The sequence below is a fragment of the Papilio machaon genome, chromosome 2, assembly GCF_912999745.1.
Source record: "Papilio machaon chromosome 2, ilPapMach1.1, whole genome shotgun sequence".
NCBI lineage: Eukaryota > Metazoa > Arthropoda > Insecta > Lepidoptera > Papilionidae > Papilio > Papilio machaon.
This window is the reverse complement of record NC_059987.1, coordinates 3,419,698-3,436,987: the sequence shown is the minus strand read 5'-3', so window position 1 is coordinate 3,436,987 and position 17,290 is coordinate 3,419,698. Positions and strand designations below refer to the sequence as shown.

The 17,290-nt window shown below is 31.8% G+C and overlaps 2 protein-coding genes across 2 annotated transcripts in view; one reads left to right on the top strand and one right to left on the bottom strand.

Annotated features, from left to right (window-relative positions):
* The window catches only part of LOC106717638 (solute carrier organic anion transporter family member 5A1), a 41,654-nt gene extending 39,448 nt beyond the window's left edge, over positions 1–2,206 (bottom strand). The window contains exon 1 of the mRNA XM_014511533.2: positions 1,965–2,206. The gene's annotated coding sequence lies outside the window, so the exon portion shown is untranslated. The remainder of the gene's footprint in view (positions 1–1,964) is intronic.
* A 5,273-nt stretch (positions 2,207–7,479) lies between these two features.
* On the top strand, positions 7,480–16,083 carry LOC106717658. The gene is made up of 4 exons (XM_045682000.1): positions 7,480–7,576; positions 8,645–8,844; positions 10,997–11,075; positions 15,811–16,083. Exons 2-4 carry the CDS (start codon positions 8,652–8,654, stop codon positions 15,821–15,823), a joined length of 285 nt encoding a protein of 94 aa, XP_045537956.1. The 5' UTR covers positions 7,480–7,576; positions 8,645–8,651; the 3' UTR covers positions 15,824–16,083.
* The last annotated feature ends 1,207 nt before the right edge of the window (positions 16,084–17,290 follow it).

The following is a 17,290-nucleotide window of genomic DNA, read 5'->3' as shown; positions in this document are numbered from 1 at the left end:
TTTCTTCACCCATTCTGGGTAGGCAAAGGGAACTATGCCCAAACGGCCAAGTCTTCAGTAGATTATTTTTATTGATATGAAATGAAAATTAAATTTAATGAGATGAAATAAAATGAAACCTAACCTAATTCATTGGATCAAATCATTAAATCTGATATTGTTACAAATTAGGAGCTTCTTTTTAGAAATATTTGCATGAATCATAAAAACTTCAATGATTTTTTTTTGTAAAAACTTCGTGGTTGGTTTTTTCTTTTCAATAGACATTATTTTGACAGTTGGGAAAGAGAACGCACGAGTTTGGAAAAGCTAAAGAAAAAGCACGAGTAAAAAATTGTTTTAATACAGTTGCTCAAAAAGGGATTGGAGGGTATTGCAGGGACGAAGAGCGTTCGGAATGTGGGCTATTACATACTCTTGTTTTATATATTCGTAATGAAATGTATTATTTCGAACCTTCTTTTGATTTTGTCCTGTTGGTCACGTCTTTCTCGGACGCTCTGATGCATCACACTTGCACGCGAACTTTACATATATCAATTATCAAATCGTTCCTTCACCATTCGAGTCGCCGACAGTCGCCCAACATAGATGAACTTACGAACGTGGCGTGGCACGTAATTTAAACAAAATGACAGCACGTCTCCAAGTTTCTAATTTAACGATTAACGAACTTTTTTTAACGGAAGTTGAATTTAACGGAAGTTAACAAAAGCGTTAACACTTTTTGAAGTTAACTTAAAAGTTAATCCGTTAAGCAAAATGTTAACTTCGTTAATTAACGATTAACGGATTAACGAGTTAATGCCCAGCTCTGGTCCCGGCAAACTTAAAATAAAAAAAAATTGTTTATTAATATTTGCTTACAACAAATAATCAGCACATTTCATCAGATTTTCAGCAATGAAACATTTAATATTTTTATTTCTTTGAACTGCCTCACAGTGCCATCTACCACATTCTATTATCAACTTGATTATTTCTTTCTGTTTGTATATTAAACAAACTCACAATTCTATTAAAATCATAAAGTTTAAGAGCAATTTAAACATCATTCACTTGAATCTAGAAGCAATGGTTAGTAAAAAGTTTGCAATTCTTGATTAAAAGGACAAAAAAGGAATAGAATAAATACAATTCTTTAACTTGAATATATGAATTGAATGAACTTGTTTAAATTAAAATTCTCTATTGTTTTATTGTAAAAATAAGGTGCACTTAGGAATGTTCTATTATTAACTTCAAACACACATGTATCTTTTTGTTATTGATATGCTTCACATTTGAATGAAGTAATATAAACCTTTGTATATTGCACAGCAGCAGGAATAGAAAATAGAGCAAGCTAACAATTATTGTTTATTTAATATTAAGATTGATATAAGACTTGAGTAGGTTTTTAATGGTTAATATTTATGAGTAATAAGTGAGATTGTACTAAAGCTTTTGTTTATTTATTACTTTATCAAGCTAAGACACTATAAAAAAATTAATTGCGGCACTAGCTGCAACTATGTGGTAATTGCATTCAAATATAAATTGTTTGTCATTCATAATTTCAAGCTAAAATATATACAAGTAGTGTTCTAAGACATAAATTCAATTCACTGATAAAATCTCATCATTTTTCAATTTTCAATATTTACTCCAAGTGTCAATATTTGATGTATTGTAAAGCAGTTTACACAAACTATAATTCTAAGAAAACAATGAATCAAATTGACTATGATGCTGCAAATATATACTACAAATTGCCAATACGTAATTGAATAATTATTCTATTTAGCTGTAAAGAAAAATATACACGATCATTTCATTTTAAACAGAAATGCAGCGGAATGACATTTTACAGTTAAACCTTGAGAATCAGCCACCGTGGCTATTTTGTGAAAAAAGGGTAAGCCCAGTGATAAAAATAAGGCACAGGCGATGATACTTATAATAAAAATAAGCGTTATACTTACAGCTAAACAGAAACACCGTAATCGCAGGTGAATAGCGCACGAATAAAACAACCAAGTCTCAGGTATATCCTTTGTGAAAGGAATAAGCTGAACACAAGTTTTTATAACACTCAATGCTTTAAATTAGATTTCAAAGCTGTAACTATCGCACTACAATGATCTTAATTAATAGACTTGATCTGAAATCACTTTAAAACAATTTTCTCAATACCTTTTGTCAAATTAAAAAAAAATCGACACAACACAACACTACGACGTGAAATTTTTACTGTCTAGTTTCGCTGTCTTTCTCTTTGGTCTCTGGTTCATTAACTGGTGTGAAGTTAACAGCGGATCAAAGCAAAACATTTCAGGAACAGCTGTTACAACGATGACATCGCCATCTATAATTCATAAACTTTATCATTTTTTTAAATAACATCTTTATACGTGTAGCCATAACTTATAGATGGCGCATTAAAATTTAGTTTACTAAAAATAAGGACGTTCACAAAAGTATTTAGTAATAATAATTATTTTTTGGAAATTATCTTTGAAGTATTATTTTTCATTGCGACAAGGCATTCAAAAAACTGCATTCAATGAAATGATCATATTGCTCATTACATTGGCGCGATAATTGAATGGATCATTCGTATTATTAGGTATCATCCCAAGGTCAAAAAAATGCGACAGTTTAAAAATGTTGCATCTCGCCATCTATTATAATTTTAATGTCTCATTTTCTTTCAGTATCTCTTTGGGGAGTTAAATTATACTCTTGGTAATGCGCCATCTTTTGGTGTAAAACTTAAATCAATAGAGTCTCATCGGCTAGCTAGATGTCTCTAGCTAAAATCTTTATGGAAAAAATCGTAACTTAACACTAGTTTAAATTTTTAAATTACGTTGAATAAAAGGTCATACACTAACCACAGTTTGGTGGTACATCTCTTATCATATAACATTAAAAACAAAATGATAAGAAAATCTGATTTTTTATTAGTTTCATAAAAATATTAAATAATTATAATATTAGTTATATTAATTTTGACTACTATTTTTTATTTTTAATGGTTAAAGGAATGTTTTTAATTGACAAGGTTTATCAAAGAACGTTGATGTGTAGTTTTCAATACTAAACGCGAGGTACGTGCAGTTCCAGCTCTCAAAAAGGTTGTGGGCAAGGTTGAATAGGTAGCTTGTCATCACGAAAGTAGTCAAAACTGTTCTATTGACTCCTGCTATTTAGAGGAGCTATAAAATTGTGACAGCGTCAGGTGGGCACTACGGTGGTGGTAAGTTAGTATAGCCAACATTCCCACAATGGATCTGCATTTGTAATTAATTTAATTATGTTATTTAAACTTTAGTGGCACATTATTATACACTAATTTATAAACGGCTAAACACTCACGTGTTCGTCCATCATCGGCACCGACAGTTCCCTTTAATTGGTTACCAAATCTTCGTTATATTAGTGTATCCGTGTGTGAAGTAGCATTTACGTAAAATAATTATCGTAGGCATATAAATAATCTAATTTAAACAGTGGTGAAGCGTGTATTATAGAAAATACGTCATAATTCCTCTGCCTTACAAATGTTCCGTTCTTTTAAAAATATCTTTGGATATTATTATTATTGCATTTGTATTTTTGTAATCTTATATATATAAAAGAAAGTCGTGTTAGTTACACTATTTATAACTCAAGAACGGCTGAATCGATTTGACTGAAAATTGGTGGGCAGGTTGCTTAGAACCAGGAAACGGACATAGGATAATTTTTACCCCGTTTTCTATTTTTTATTCCGCGCGGACGGAGTCGCGGGTAAAAGCTAGTTAAGATTAAAATTTTAAGTTTAAAGATTTTTAAATGACGATCTTTTTGAGAAGACGAAAAAAATAGTTCAAATAAAACAAAAAAAAAAAGCTTTTTGAAGTCGATAACAAAATAAGTCACCTAATCATTTTCTTATGAATTCTATTTTTTTTTTCTTAAAATCTTTATATAAACTTTTGTATTTATTTTCTTTTGAATGTGTTTGGAACATGGCAATTTAGTATTTGCGTGAAATCTATAGAAAAGAAAACATTCCTCTTTGATCTTCACCAAGGCCATTGTTCAAGCAACCTTCAGTGTTTACAGCCACAAAAAGGTAAAAAAAAAAAACCAGTTGTCTATGAATTTCCGATAACACTATGTTTATAAATATAAGTTATGTATGGATATATCGTCTATTAACATCACTTAAAAATTATTTCAATTAATCTGTTTTACAAATTACACAATACGTTACAAATCCAACCTTTGTAAAAAAAATTCGAGTAGTATTTACAAAGTTTAAAACGACAGATATAATTAATACAAATATTTTTTTAAAAAACACTATTGGCAAAACCTTACTGAAGCTTAGTTTTAGCAATAATTGTCGCTAGGTAAATTGTTGCATTACTCTTTTAAGATTTACGTGCGACAGCAGTACTCTTGGCAATTTTAGTACGATTTAAAAAACAGTAACGTATGCGTACACTGATTAACAATCAGTACAGTTTCATGCGTGGTTCGTGTTACGTTTGTTGAGGAGCGACTGTAACGTGATTATGTCATTTTAACCACGCAATTTGACGTAATTAGAAATCACCCTAGTAAGTAGCGCCACACGAAACAGTTGTTCGACTAGGAAGCTGCATTGTTATTAGGGCTGTCAATATTCTATAAATGTAAAACCTAACACAGGCAGGAAAAAAACAGTTTATCAATCTTTGGCTCCTTAGTAGACGACTCCAGTGACTTGTCACATCAACCACTATGACCGGAACACATCGATGTTAACGAGTAACCTGTATTACCTTAACATAAACTCGAAAAATTCTAGTCAAACTCGGAGACCGACAACCCTAATTATAAGGGGCAATGAGGCGCAAATATGTATTGTGCAAGATTAATTTCTTCGCGAAAAACAATTCGCATTAAAAATAACTGTTATGAATCTTGACATGTAATTTCCTGAGAAAAAACAAGTTAAAAACGTGGGAAATTTACATACAAATAGTTAATAAACATGTTTTTGTAAATATGTTCAAATTATTATGTACAAAACGATCACTACGTTATAATAATGGAATGTATCAAACTTAAATGTTAGCTGCAACAATTTAGGGAAGAATAGGAATCGAATGGCACGTAGCTTTTTAAAATCAAGCCAAGAAAAAGCCAAATCTTAAATACAATCGATCATGGATCAAGCGAGATCTAGATAAGAGAAATACCATACCGAAGGACTACTTCCATATGCGAGAAATTTGGGTTGGAGAGAAACCTCTAGAAGCGAAAGAAATATCGCGGTCCCCCAAAACTCTCGCTTATCCAGATTCTACTGTACATGTTTTAACTTGATTTTACTTTATGTACGAACTGGTAACTGATTTAGTTGTAATGTCTTCCATAGTAGAGTCACGTCTTTGGCGTGAATCAATGTATGCCATTTGGCATAGGCTTGCCTATTTATTTAGATTTCGTAACGTGACTTTGGGCTAATAGTGAATCGCTTCTCGGATACATGGATAAATAACACAGGAGGTCATTGTAAACGTAATTGTAAATATGTCAGACGTAAGTGTTAATGGAATAGTTCTATAGAACTTATATAAGACAATTTTGTTCTTTAGTGTATTGTAGGTGTCAATTTTAGTAATAAAAATTCTTGAAATGATTAGTTCGACAGAGAAATGCCTTAGGTATAGAATAAATGCATAGTTATTACGATTTAGGCGTATAAAAGGTACGGTTTTTCCTACATTCAATAGCCGGTAACGCCAAAAGTTTCATAGAAGGTTCGAGAAGAGCGTATAGGTAAGAACTAAGAATACGTATGCATAGTTGCGAAACCTAACCAAAGCGAAGACTAATATGCAATAAAAATGAAATGAATTTGGCTTATTCCGGCGAACCGTTCAAGTTATAGCATGGTTAATGAAACTGAATCTAAAATGAAATAATGGTTTGGTTTTTCGAGGCGTTATTTTTCGCTCCTTTAGTTGATGTTTAAGATGCCATCTTACAACTCCGATGATTATTTCAAGGTTACGGGGTGTTTATTAGTAATCAATTTTGCACCAAAAATATACCTGGAGTGGTGTATATTTCACTCGGTCCAGTGATGTATTTGTTTGATCAGTTTAACATCACTTGATAATATAAATTTTATTTTTGTATTACATAACTTATGTAAATTATTTAAGTACCGGCGATAATCCTTGATTTATTGTAATGGTTCTTTGAAAAATTTCCAAAGAATTGTTAAAATTGCCTTCACGGAAGGAAATGTGTAGTCGTAAATTTTATCTCTAAATTAATTTATTCGACGTTCAACATAAACATTTGAGGTAATCTTTTCATTTTCGTTTATGGAATGAATAATAATCTAGTGCAATATGTTATAAATACAGATTGTTAAACAAGAATTACTGTTGTAAAATATATTTGTTGAATAAATTATCAATTCAAACCCATCATAATACGTTATTTACCTAATTAATTGGAACATTAATTGATTAATTCGTCAGTACAACGTTTGCTAACAGCGTGTGAGATTAATAGTGAGATGTTACACATATGTATGTTTATAGTAAGTAGAATTGCCTGGTTGGTCTTGCTAATTGCCAATTGCGGCTGTAAACGTTGTCACAAGAGCTTGATTTAATTACCTAACAATTACCTAAATAATGTGTCGTCTATAAAAAAATATAATACTAACTGTCTCCGCAACAAGTACGTTATTTGATGAAGTATTACATGTTTTTTTATTAAATTACTCTTCGGTAAAATATGGAACACGGTCGTAGATTTGAATCCAATATTCAACAATAACATTTTTTCACAAAAAAAGATATTTTTAAAAACCTTTTACTATGTTTTTGTTTATTATAAGAAAGAACTTGAATTTAAAAAAATACAAACTATTCGTCAAGATATTTCAAACGAGCCCAAACACGGTGAGGTTGTGTCGTTTCATTGCGATGTTCGTATAGCCACCCTCCAGATACATCGTCAGATTATAATTATATAGGACCATGTCATCATAATATTGCATTGTCACTTGATTTACACATGTATGCAAAATTTCAACTCAATCAGTAACGATAAGTTGATTAAATTTAATTTGCAAGACTTGATGACAAACGAGACAGGTGAAACTAAATAAAAGTTTGTAAAAAGAAAGCCGTATCTTACATTTATAGTAATTAATAAAACAAGACAGAAATAGCGTCGTTTAAAGTAAAATAAGCTTTTAACCTTTTAATTACTTACCTTTTTAAAATTCGAATAATAGATTTTATCATCGGAGGTCATAATTTTTGTAAAAATTTAGTGTTCATAATTATAAGGTTAAGAACATAAAATCCTCCATACAGGATGAGATATTATGAGACCGAGGACAAGTGTATGGATACGTCCTCCCCCCTCTTATTTCGGTCCTCCTTGAAGCCCGTAATGCGTAGCGTGCGTGCCCTCCCCTCGAGGCATCGCTATTGCAGTCTATATAAGTATTGAATACCAAACTTCGTATCATCTGTGAGTCAGTGGCTGCAGTAGTGTTGTGTTGTGTGCACCTAACGAATTAACCAAGGTACAAATCATATCGATTTTTTTAATAATCGATTCTTAGTTTGAACTTTTTAGTGTAAAAATTAATTTAATTTTAGCCGTATTATTTTAGTTTGGTATATTATTTTCTTACATTTTAGGATATTCGTTGAAGTAATTGTGTTATTTTTTATGTTATTAAATTTAAAATCTTATTTGTCGCAGCGTTCACGATCGATTTGCGGACGTACTAGAGAAATCTACGCAGGAAATGTTTCAATTTCCGCAACGACTTCGAAAAGTTTTTAAAAATTACTTTCATTCGTGAAATATTTTTGTAGGGTAAATGTAGGTACTGAGGTTTTATAAATTTTACTATGAAATTACATTAAATATGTTTACCAACTCTTATTAAAGTATACGATTAAGCCTTATGATAGTAAAGGGTGTTACAATACTAAAAAATATCACCACTTACCAAGCATTTTAACTTATGAATCTTTCTTCATTCATCATTTTAACACACCCAAAATAAAATGATAACAGTGCAGATTTAATGAATGCGGTTTACAACAGCGGTAAATGCTCGTACGTCGTGCGGTAAACACAAAGTTCAACATATACGAGTGTCCGTAACACACAATTGTAAATATTTGTACGTCCTCGTCGAATGGTTTATTAACAGTTGTCGAATATTTTAATTGTTTGTTGTTTAATCACATACTGTATTCATTTCCATTGTAATTTGTGATTTCGATGCGTATTCTGTTTATTTGTGTAGGATTTATATGTTGCGATGCATTTTATGTAGGGGCTAACATTTTACAAATTAGATATTTGACGGAAAATGTAGTTTTGAATCCAGTCTATAAAGTCACATCTATACAAGTAGTTCTTCATTGAATTTAAAATTTTCAAGAGGCTTCATTGTTGAAAAGTGTCGTTAGCTCATATGTGTCGCTAACGAGGGGCTTGAACCTACTCTGTTAGGCTGGTAAGGATGAAATGTGTACCCGATATAGTTAAGCTATCCATTTGCAAGAATTCAAGTAAACACATTTTGTCTAAATAAGTGCAAGTGTAACTATGCATCTAACATCTTTCACAGTAGCAGCAAAATGCAGTTCTCTACAATCATCGTGTTGGTCTGTCTGATTGCGACTGTGGTAGCTAGTGTGCATTACGAGAGGCGTGCGGACGCCGACAACCGCGACTTCAGCCCATACGACCCTCTCGACGGCACGTCAGACCTCAAGAGGAGCCCCCGGATGAAGAGAGGATTGCTTTTGTTGAAGAAGAAGCTACTACTTGGTATGACCATTGTCTCATTTATCAGATACAAGATTATGTACCTAGTAGCCCATAAATTGCGAAGAAATAAATAAATTTCGAGGTGTTAAACTACTATCGTTATCATTTGTCAGGTATTTCTGGCCTATTACTGTTTGTTTTTCGATTGCAAAATTTAAATATAGCAGATGCCTAACGTATGATACAGGATTTATTTAAGAGACAAGTAGTTAATTTTCTAAGAATTCCAGTTCATACAAAACCGTAGAACTGAATACTACCCCATTGTTGAGCCAGAATAAGATTTAAGATTATGAAAATTTACTAACATATGCTATTAACGAAACTAAACAAAAGGAAAATTATGACATTGCTTAACTTCGATAGCGTTATATTGCTTATTTTTTTAATTCAAAAAATCTACGTAACACGATATTTGTTATTTGCAAATTGTGAATAGCAAATTCTCTAAATCGTATTTGGAAAACTTCTTCTCAAGGTGTAGCCATAATGTCGGCCTAATGGTTGCAATTTAGCGAAAATATTTTATGCGTATTTGGTCATACGAGTTTCATTTTCTAGGACGACTCTCGGCGAGTCATAGAGTGCCATATCTTGATTTGCTAATAAACTAAGATGTCATATGACCTTGTTTAATTTTTTACAAATAACATTTCGTACGGACTTTAATTATTTTCAAGATTTGTAGGAATTTCTCTGTTAGTCAATAGTCCTTTGTTTTTAAAAATTAATTATCCAAAGATGCAAATTTATAGGAAACAAAAATATTGCAAACATTTAAATTGTTAACTAAGAACAATAGAATTAACATAAATGGTACAAAATTATCAAGTAAAATATTCGCGTTCGTAATTTATGTGGCTAAAATTGTAAATTTCTATTTATGGTTGACATACTTTTTTAAAAACTTTATTTTCACTTAATGTCAAAAAGTACTTACATGAATAATTGCAGATACTACCTTTATCTTTTTAAATTATTACTATTTTAAGGGCTTCTAAAAATAATAATCTATGGGCGATTTACAAGAACCATATAACGGTTGTCTACCATAATTTAACTTATCAGCATAATGAGGAACACAGTTCTAAGAAGAATTGTGTCGCATATCGCATAGTGCATGCATAGTATGTAAAATTAGATGTTTATGCCACGACATATTAAATTTTAGATAAATAGCTTTAAAAGTGGATGAATGACATCAAATAAAGCAATTTAATGTTGCATACGTGATCCAATGTCATCATTGCAACACTGACTACAAATTTATTTTATTGTTTACCTTATTAAAATAATTATGACATTTATAAGCGAAAGCCATATATCTAAGGTTACTTTTGATGTCGTTGACTATTATCAACGTAAACAACATTTCACAATAGGTCACAGGCCTAATTATTGTAACCTTTAAAGATCATTTACAGGTGTAAGCATGCTGTTCAAGTTTTTTTTTTTTTGAGAATGATGTTTCATTTAATTTATTGTTTCTTGATATCATTGCTGTTAGTAATTTTCCTTTTTTATTTTTGTTAATTTGTATCACTATACTATAGTGTATGTATTATACGACGCATTAAAGTATGCGTTGTACGCCGATCATAACATGACGTTTCTTTCAATAGTTTCTCATCGCACGAGCCGCGGTGGGAACTAACAATAATGGGCGTCGTGATGAATTGTGTTTGTTTAATTACTACGATTACAATAACTAATTATTAAATGTTGTATTGGGAACGTAACGTTGCATTTACATTGTACAAAGTAAATATTATGCCAAGATTTTAACAACAATAATTCTTTTGTGCAATAGGATTGGACGTAATGAACCTATCTTATTTTGGAGCGAAGTATTTGAAAAAGAAATGCTTGGATAGTTTAGGCAGGATCAGGTCTTAGACAATTGTATTAATTAAAATTGGAATATTGGTTATTAATGACACATTTGGTCAACTATTTCCAATAGGCACCAAGGCAATACTTTACACAATCACGTTCTTGAGGTGTCTCTTCGACTAATGAAGGTTGGCGGTCAGTTCTCCATACAATAAACAAGGACAAATGTAATAGCAATGAAGAGCGTGTGTTGCGATCGAGCCAAATTAAAAATAGTTATTTTTTATTTGCTATTAATTTTATAAATTTACCATTCCAGGTGCATTGGGACTGAAGGCCGCGAAAGTGGGCGCTGTTGGAGCGGGCCTAGCGGGCGCCCTCGCGCTCAAGAGCAAAGCGTCAGTACCTCATAGTGAAAAGATTCACATTTACTACAACTAACATCGGCTTCTTATAAAAACCCCTGTAATTATTAATATTTTCATATATATTTAAGTATTTTATTTCTATTATATACAATTAATTGAAGTTTATTTTTATGTGGTCACAATTTAATAGTGCCGCGATTGCATTGTCTTACGTAAGATGAGACAAAAGTGAAATAAATTTACGTTACAATACATAATAATAAAATAATTACATGACAAACCGATTTATTAAATAGTATTGTTAAGCATGTTAAAGTATTAGTGACACATATATTTTTGTATTAAAATGGGACTATGATTTTGTGACTACATTATAATAATCAAATAAGGTATAATTTTAATTTGGGTATTTAATGGTATATATTTTTTTATTTTATCTATTCATATATGTAAAACAATTACTTCATATCATATTTTAATTTTTTTTCATTCATCACTGGGATACCAGCCATGCTCCTACAAGGAACGTAGAAGTTCGTAGGTAAGCCATAATAACCATTAAATCTTTTATTTTGAATATGATGAGTTCTGGGTCTCTATTTCTATAATATAGATCGATATTTAATCAAATGGTTAAACAAAATTTTCTATAATTTACTGATTTAATTTCTAATTATTTCAAATTGAATTTTTCGTGATAAAAGTTTCAAATGTAATATAATATCGTAGATGTTCAGAGCTCATCAAATATTAACCCTATTCAAAACTCTATTATTTTTATTAATCATTATATTAGGTCCTTACATATGAAATTGGCGTTTTGTATGGGAGGAACAAAAAGTCGAATATTTTTTAATATAATATATTTAATTAATCAAAGTATGAACCATTATTTTCTATGCACTTTTGCCATCTCATAGGTAGTTCATTGATCCCTTTACTAAAAAAACCAGTCGGACGGGAATCAATAAAATCTTTGAAGGCGATTTGGACTGCCCCATCGGAGTTGAATTTTTTCCCTTGCAAGAAGTTATCAAAATTTCGAAAAAAATGGTAATCTGTTGGAGCAAGGTCCGGGGAGTACGGAGGATGTCTTAGACTTTCCAATTGAAGCTCTTCTAATTTAGTAGCCGTCTGTTGCGCAGTGTGTGGTCTAGCGTTGTCGTGAAGCAGCAGTGGCGTGGAGCGATTGACCAGCCTAGGTTGTTTAGCCGCTAGCTTTTCCATCATGGTTTGCAATTGCTGACAATAGACATCAGCTGTAATAGTCTGGCCAGATTTGAGAAAACTGTAATGAACAATACCGGCACTAGTCCACCAAACGCTTACAAGTAACTTTTTTGGGGTTAATTTTCGCTTGGGGCAGGATTTGGCTGGCTGGCCAGGATCCAACCATTGCGCTGAGCGCTTCCGATTATCGTAAAGAACCCATTTTTCATCACAGGTAATGATTCGGTTTAAAATACCTTCATTATTGTGCCGGTTTAGTAATGTAACGCAACAGTCGACGCGCGTTTGCCGGTTTGCTTCAGTCAATTCGTGAGGTACCCACCTTTCAAGCTTTTTAATCTTCCCAATTTGCTTCAAGTGAATTAAAACAGTTTTATCACTAACATCGCAGCCTGCAGCTAACTCGGACGTGGTTTGCGATGGATCCGCTTCCACAATAGCCTTCAACTCTTCATTATCAACTTGAGTCTCAGGCCGTCCACGGGGCTTGTTCTGCAGATCGAATTTTCCAGAACGAAAACGTTGGAACCAAAAACGAACTGTGTTTTCTTTTGCAACACGACCGCCATACACATCATTCACCCTTCGAGTCGTTTCCGCAGCACTAGTGCCACGGCGGAACTCGTACTCGTAAATAATGCGATATTTTAAGTTTTCCATTTTGTAAAATGAGTGACGCAAACAGAAAAAAACAGAAGAAAAAAAACAAATGAATGACGGTCATCGAACCACAAATACATGAGTCTATAGCTGTACAAATTTGAATTTAGAATTCCTTACCAAAGAGGAGAAATTCGTGATTAAAGTGGCCAGTACGAAAAACGCCAATTTCATATGTAAGGACCTAATATTATTTTGTGCTCTTAATAAATAATCTTATAAATAATTGCTTAACATAGATATTAAGGTTTATTTAATTATTACTTAAATATTAATATGGTTACTTACTAAATCACTTTACTAATAAAAAAAATGTAGATGTCTTAGTAGTTGGTACTCTCGAGAGCTGAATGCCATGGGGTTCGAAGTTCATTTCTCACAGAAATCTCTCGTTATGATTAGTTTATGTCTGTTATATGTAAACGTACGTTTTAATTATTAATAATGAATAACACAATATTTTTATAGCTGCCTCTGATGGCCGCTCTCTGTCGCAATATTACAAACAGGTTCAAAGTCAATAACGTTACAAAATTGTGGTTTACGAATTCAGTGTCATATGAATTATCGCCTATCATGGTTTACTGTCAAACTAATTGTAATTATTTTAGAGATTTGCTGATATAGACAAATCATTTTATTGAATTTTTATTTCTGTATTAAATATTTTCTTAAGAATACTCCAAAACAACTTCTCGGTTTAACAGTGGATTTCTAAGACCAAAATATCCGTTTAAACATATTGTTTTCTCTATTTTGGCAAATATAATGACAGGGATGACGATATGTTTTATACAGAGATTTTGGTCTCAGAAACATACGGTATAAACAAAAGGATTGCCGATTAAATTAAAATCCCCAAAACTCAAATGTTTGATGTAAACTAGCTGGGAATAAAATGTTACATCATAAAATAATAAAGGATTGAAAAAGTCGTATTCAACGGTATTTTCTAGTATATTAGGATGGACGAAATATTTCTTGTGCAATTACAGCTATTTGCGATGATGCTGCATTGAAATTTGCACAATACCTGTGAGTACTTTAGTGGAAAATAGCAATCTTTGTATGCAACGATGTCAAGTCATATTGCAAACAGTACCAATGACAGAGGTAGTCGAGATACCGAGTCAACAATCGTGTTTGCTGATTACGCGTCATGAAGCCAGAGTGCGTCGGCTCATGTTTGTTTTTGCGGCAATCAGACCGGTTTATTATTCATTTCGCTTTACATAATACGACACAAATCGTCCGTGATGTATAAATAATTATTAGATCGACGACAGTTACATTCCCGCTGGAGATATTTGGTAAAACCCAATTTTTATTGGTCCCATGGAATGCGGATTCCACTGGCGTAGAACTTTGCCAAAGTTTGCCGAAATAGTTTTATTCGTGACGAGGGACGTTTTTTTTGTAAACGAAAGCTCTATTCTTATTGCTTTGTATTTTCTACGAACTTCTTACATAAAAACGGGTGTATGCACGTGATGTATTATGGGTGTTTCAGTATTCTATAAGCAACTTTTTGAAGTCTAACTAAAAGTGTTTTAGACTTTTAGTTTGATTAACTTTAACTTTTTAGTGTGTTTAACTAAATCTAAAAGTGTTTTAGATTTAGGACAATAGTTATAGTGATAATTAATAAAAGGAATCAAAAATTAACCAAAACTAAAAGTACTCGTAGTTACTTGTAGGAAAATGAAAACAATTAAATTGTTTTTGTGAAAATTTCATTTGTAAGGTTTAAAGTATTTATTTTAAAAATTTTAAATGTATGTATAGAAAGACATCAGTCGCTGGTCACGGGCAAAAAATATTTACAATGTGATTTCTCTTTTTTGGTGAAGATAAAAGAACAGGAGCAGGAATTAATTTATATATAAAATAATCGGAAACCAAATCGAAGTAAATAATTATCTAATTTAAGTATTACGACGTGTATTTATTATAGGTAATAACGGTTTAAGAGAAAATGCTTTTAGCCATTCTCTTTACGTGCAGTGATTATGCATACCCCTTTTTTTACTGTTGTCTTATTAACCTAAAATAAGTATGTCACTAGCCTTCGCGTGTATGATTAGCATACTGGGCAAAGTACCTTTTACTTCGATTAATGGTATGTATTTTTTATAGGCACAGTCAAAGACTCAGTTAGATTCTTTATTTTATTACTCTTCATCACAATAACAGTTTACAGAAATTCGTTTAGGAAGTGTAGTCGTCACAAAGAAAGAATTTAAATAGGTACAAACTTATAAAATAATCGTACACTTTTTAGGTTATCTAATTTGAAGTTACTTCTTACTATAATATCATAAATACGAAAGTTTGGATGGATGGATGTTTGTTATCGTGTAACTCCAGAACGGCTGAACGTATCTGCTTGAAATTTGGAAGAGAGACAAATCCCAACCCGCTTATTTTCCCAATCCGGTAATCCCAATTCGGTATTAATAACGAAGTAACAGCCCGAGTCGAGGCCCCGAGGGAGCCCTCGAACCCAGTTACTCTTAAAAGAGGTTTAGGCTAAGCGCCATCTCGCCGCCACCTCAAGCCCGGTGATGCTGTAAATGCCTCTTCAAGGCAAACAGTGACTACTCAGTCACAAAAAAAAACACTTTGGAATAGTTCATAGGCTACTAACACAGTTTTTTTTTAATTTCACGCGGATGAAGTTTCGCAAAAGTTAGTTTTTAATAATAGTGTTTAGGGCATTAGTAGGCAAAACTTAGCCATAATTTGTTATAATGTATATGTTTAATTAATGTAAATGTAATTATAATATATGTTTAAAATTTCACTATTCTCTCAGGATTTTAACAACAATAATTTGTTATGATCAATATTTAATGCCACTTTTTTTTTCTTACAGATGGTCGGGTTAGATATCAAGCCTAGAACTTCATGGTGTACCACCGTCCTATAAGATTTAGACAATTTATTAACTTTTTAATTGTAAAAGTGGGTAAATATAAGCAGCCATTTTGTGAGGCTAATGCCAATGATTGTAATTTAGGGAGGCTATCACTTTTTGAGGGTTAACGAACTATAAACTGCGATTTAAATTTTATTAAAATTTCTCGAAACAGTATGCCATAACGAAACTTAAGGAACCCTTGAATTGTGCTAATTACGTGTTCGTTTGTTATAATATTTATGACAAAACGAGTGACTCAATGTAGTGTTGTGTTTTTGTTAATTAAATAGATTAAAAAAATATTGATTTTTATTTCATGTGTCCTATGTTTCATCCTAATTTCTTCGTAGACCTATAGTAATTTCCTGCTTATTTACTTTGGAAATTACACATGTTAGACGTAAGTATGCACATTACACTTATTAAACTTTGACTGAAGATCTAACATGTACGACGTATGTTTCATATTAAAAGCACAAATAAAGCAGCATGTACAATTTGAGTAGAACGCTGCCAGTATCTTCGGAACCTTGCCTAAAGGGACACCTTTTAATGATATATTTTAGTTTTTATGTATTATATTTAATCTAATATTTTAATTTTCTATATATAATAACTTATTATTGAATGTAATTTATAGTATGCTCTGCAAATTTTACCTCTGTTGAGACGTGTTAAATGGGCATTAAAAAAAAAAAAAAATTGAGTAGTTTTCCTTTTTGTTACGAGTAACTTGACTGATATCACGTCTGGCAAATATGTAGTAATATGATTCCATTATTCTATTAACACCTTCAATTAGGTCTATTATTGTACAGGTTATGTTGTAACATGTTTGTTGTGATTTATAAGAAAATACTAGAATACACGTAATAAAATAAAACAGGCAATTTATATACAATACCAAAAATAAGTATGACACGTCCTCGTATAAAATCATAATTTAAAATATCTCGTTGATTGAATTTCAAATAGTAACTGTGGCGTAAAACCCCCAACATCAATCTTGCTATTAATCGTAAAATATTGCTATATCATCAATCTAACATTACAAACGCCTACTTAATGATTAGGCAAGCCTTTTCTTTGAAATGTTGAAGCTTCATGATCATTTCGATGAGTGAAGTAATAGTAAAGTTAAACAAGGAGAAATCTGCAAGTCATCCTCCGAACTAATAAGTCTTTAGATTCTAAAGTTCAAATTGATTAACAGATTTCTCATGGTCTATGGCGTGGGACATTTCAAGGTTCAACTTTGACGTTTATTACTAACTTAATTATGATATTGGCGGTCTTCTATTTTTGAGTTTCCATTGCTGAAATATCTACCAAAAATTGTTGTCTATTTTATTTTGCAAGAATCTGCTCTGAGTTCGAAATTTGGTAGGTTATGAATATAAGAGGCGCAATAGTACATACTAATTTTTACCAAGAA

Coding starts and splice junctions, on each gene's coding strand:
- LOC106717658 (XM_045682000.1), top strand. CDS start 8,652: ATGCAGTTCTCTACAATCATCGTGTTGGTCTGTCTGATTGCGACTGTG. Junction 8,845..10,996: donor GAAGAAGAAGCTACTACTTG/GTATGACCATTG, acceptor TTACCATTCCAG/GTGCATTGGGACTGAAGGCC.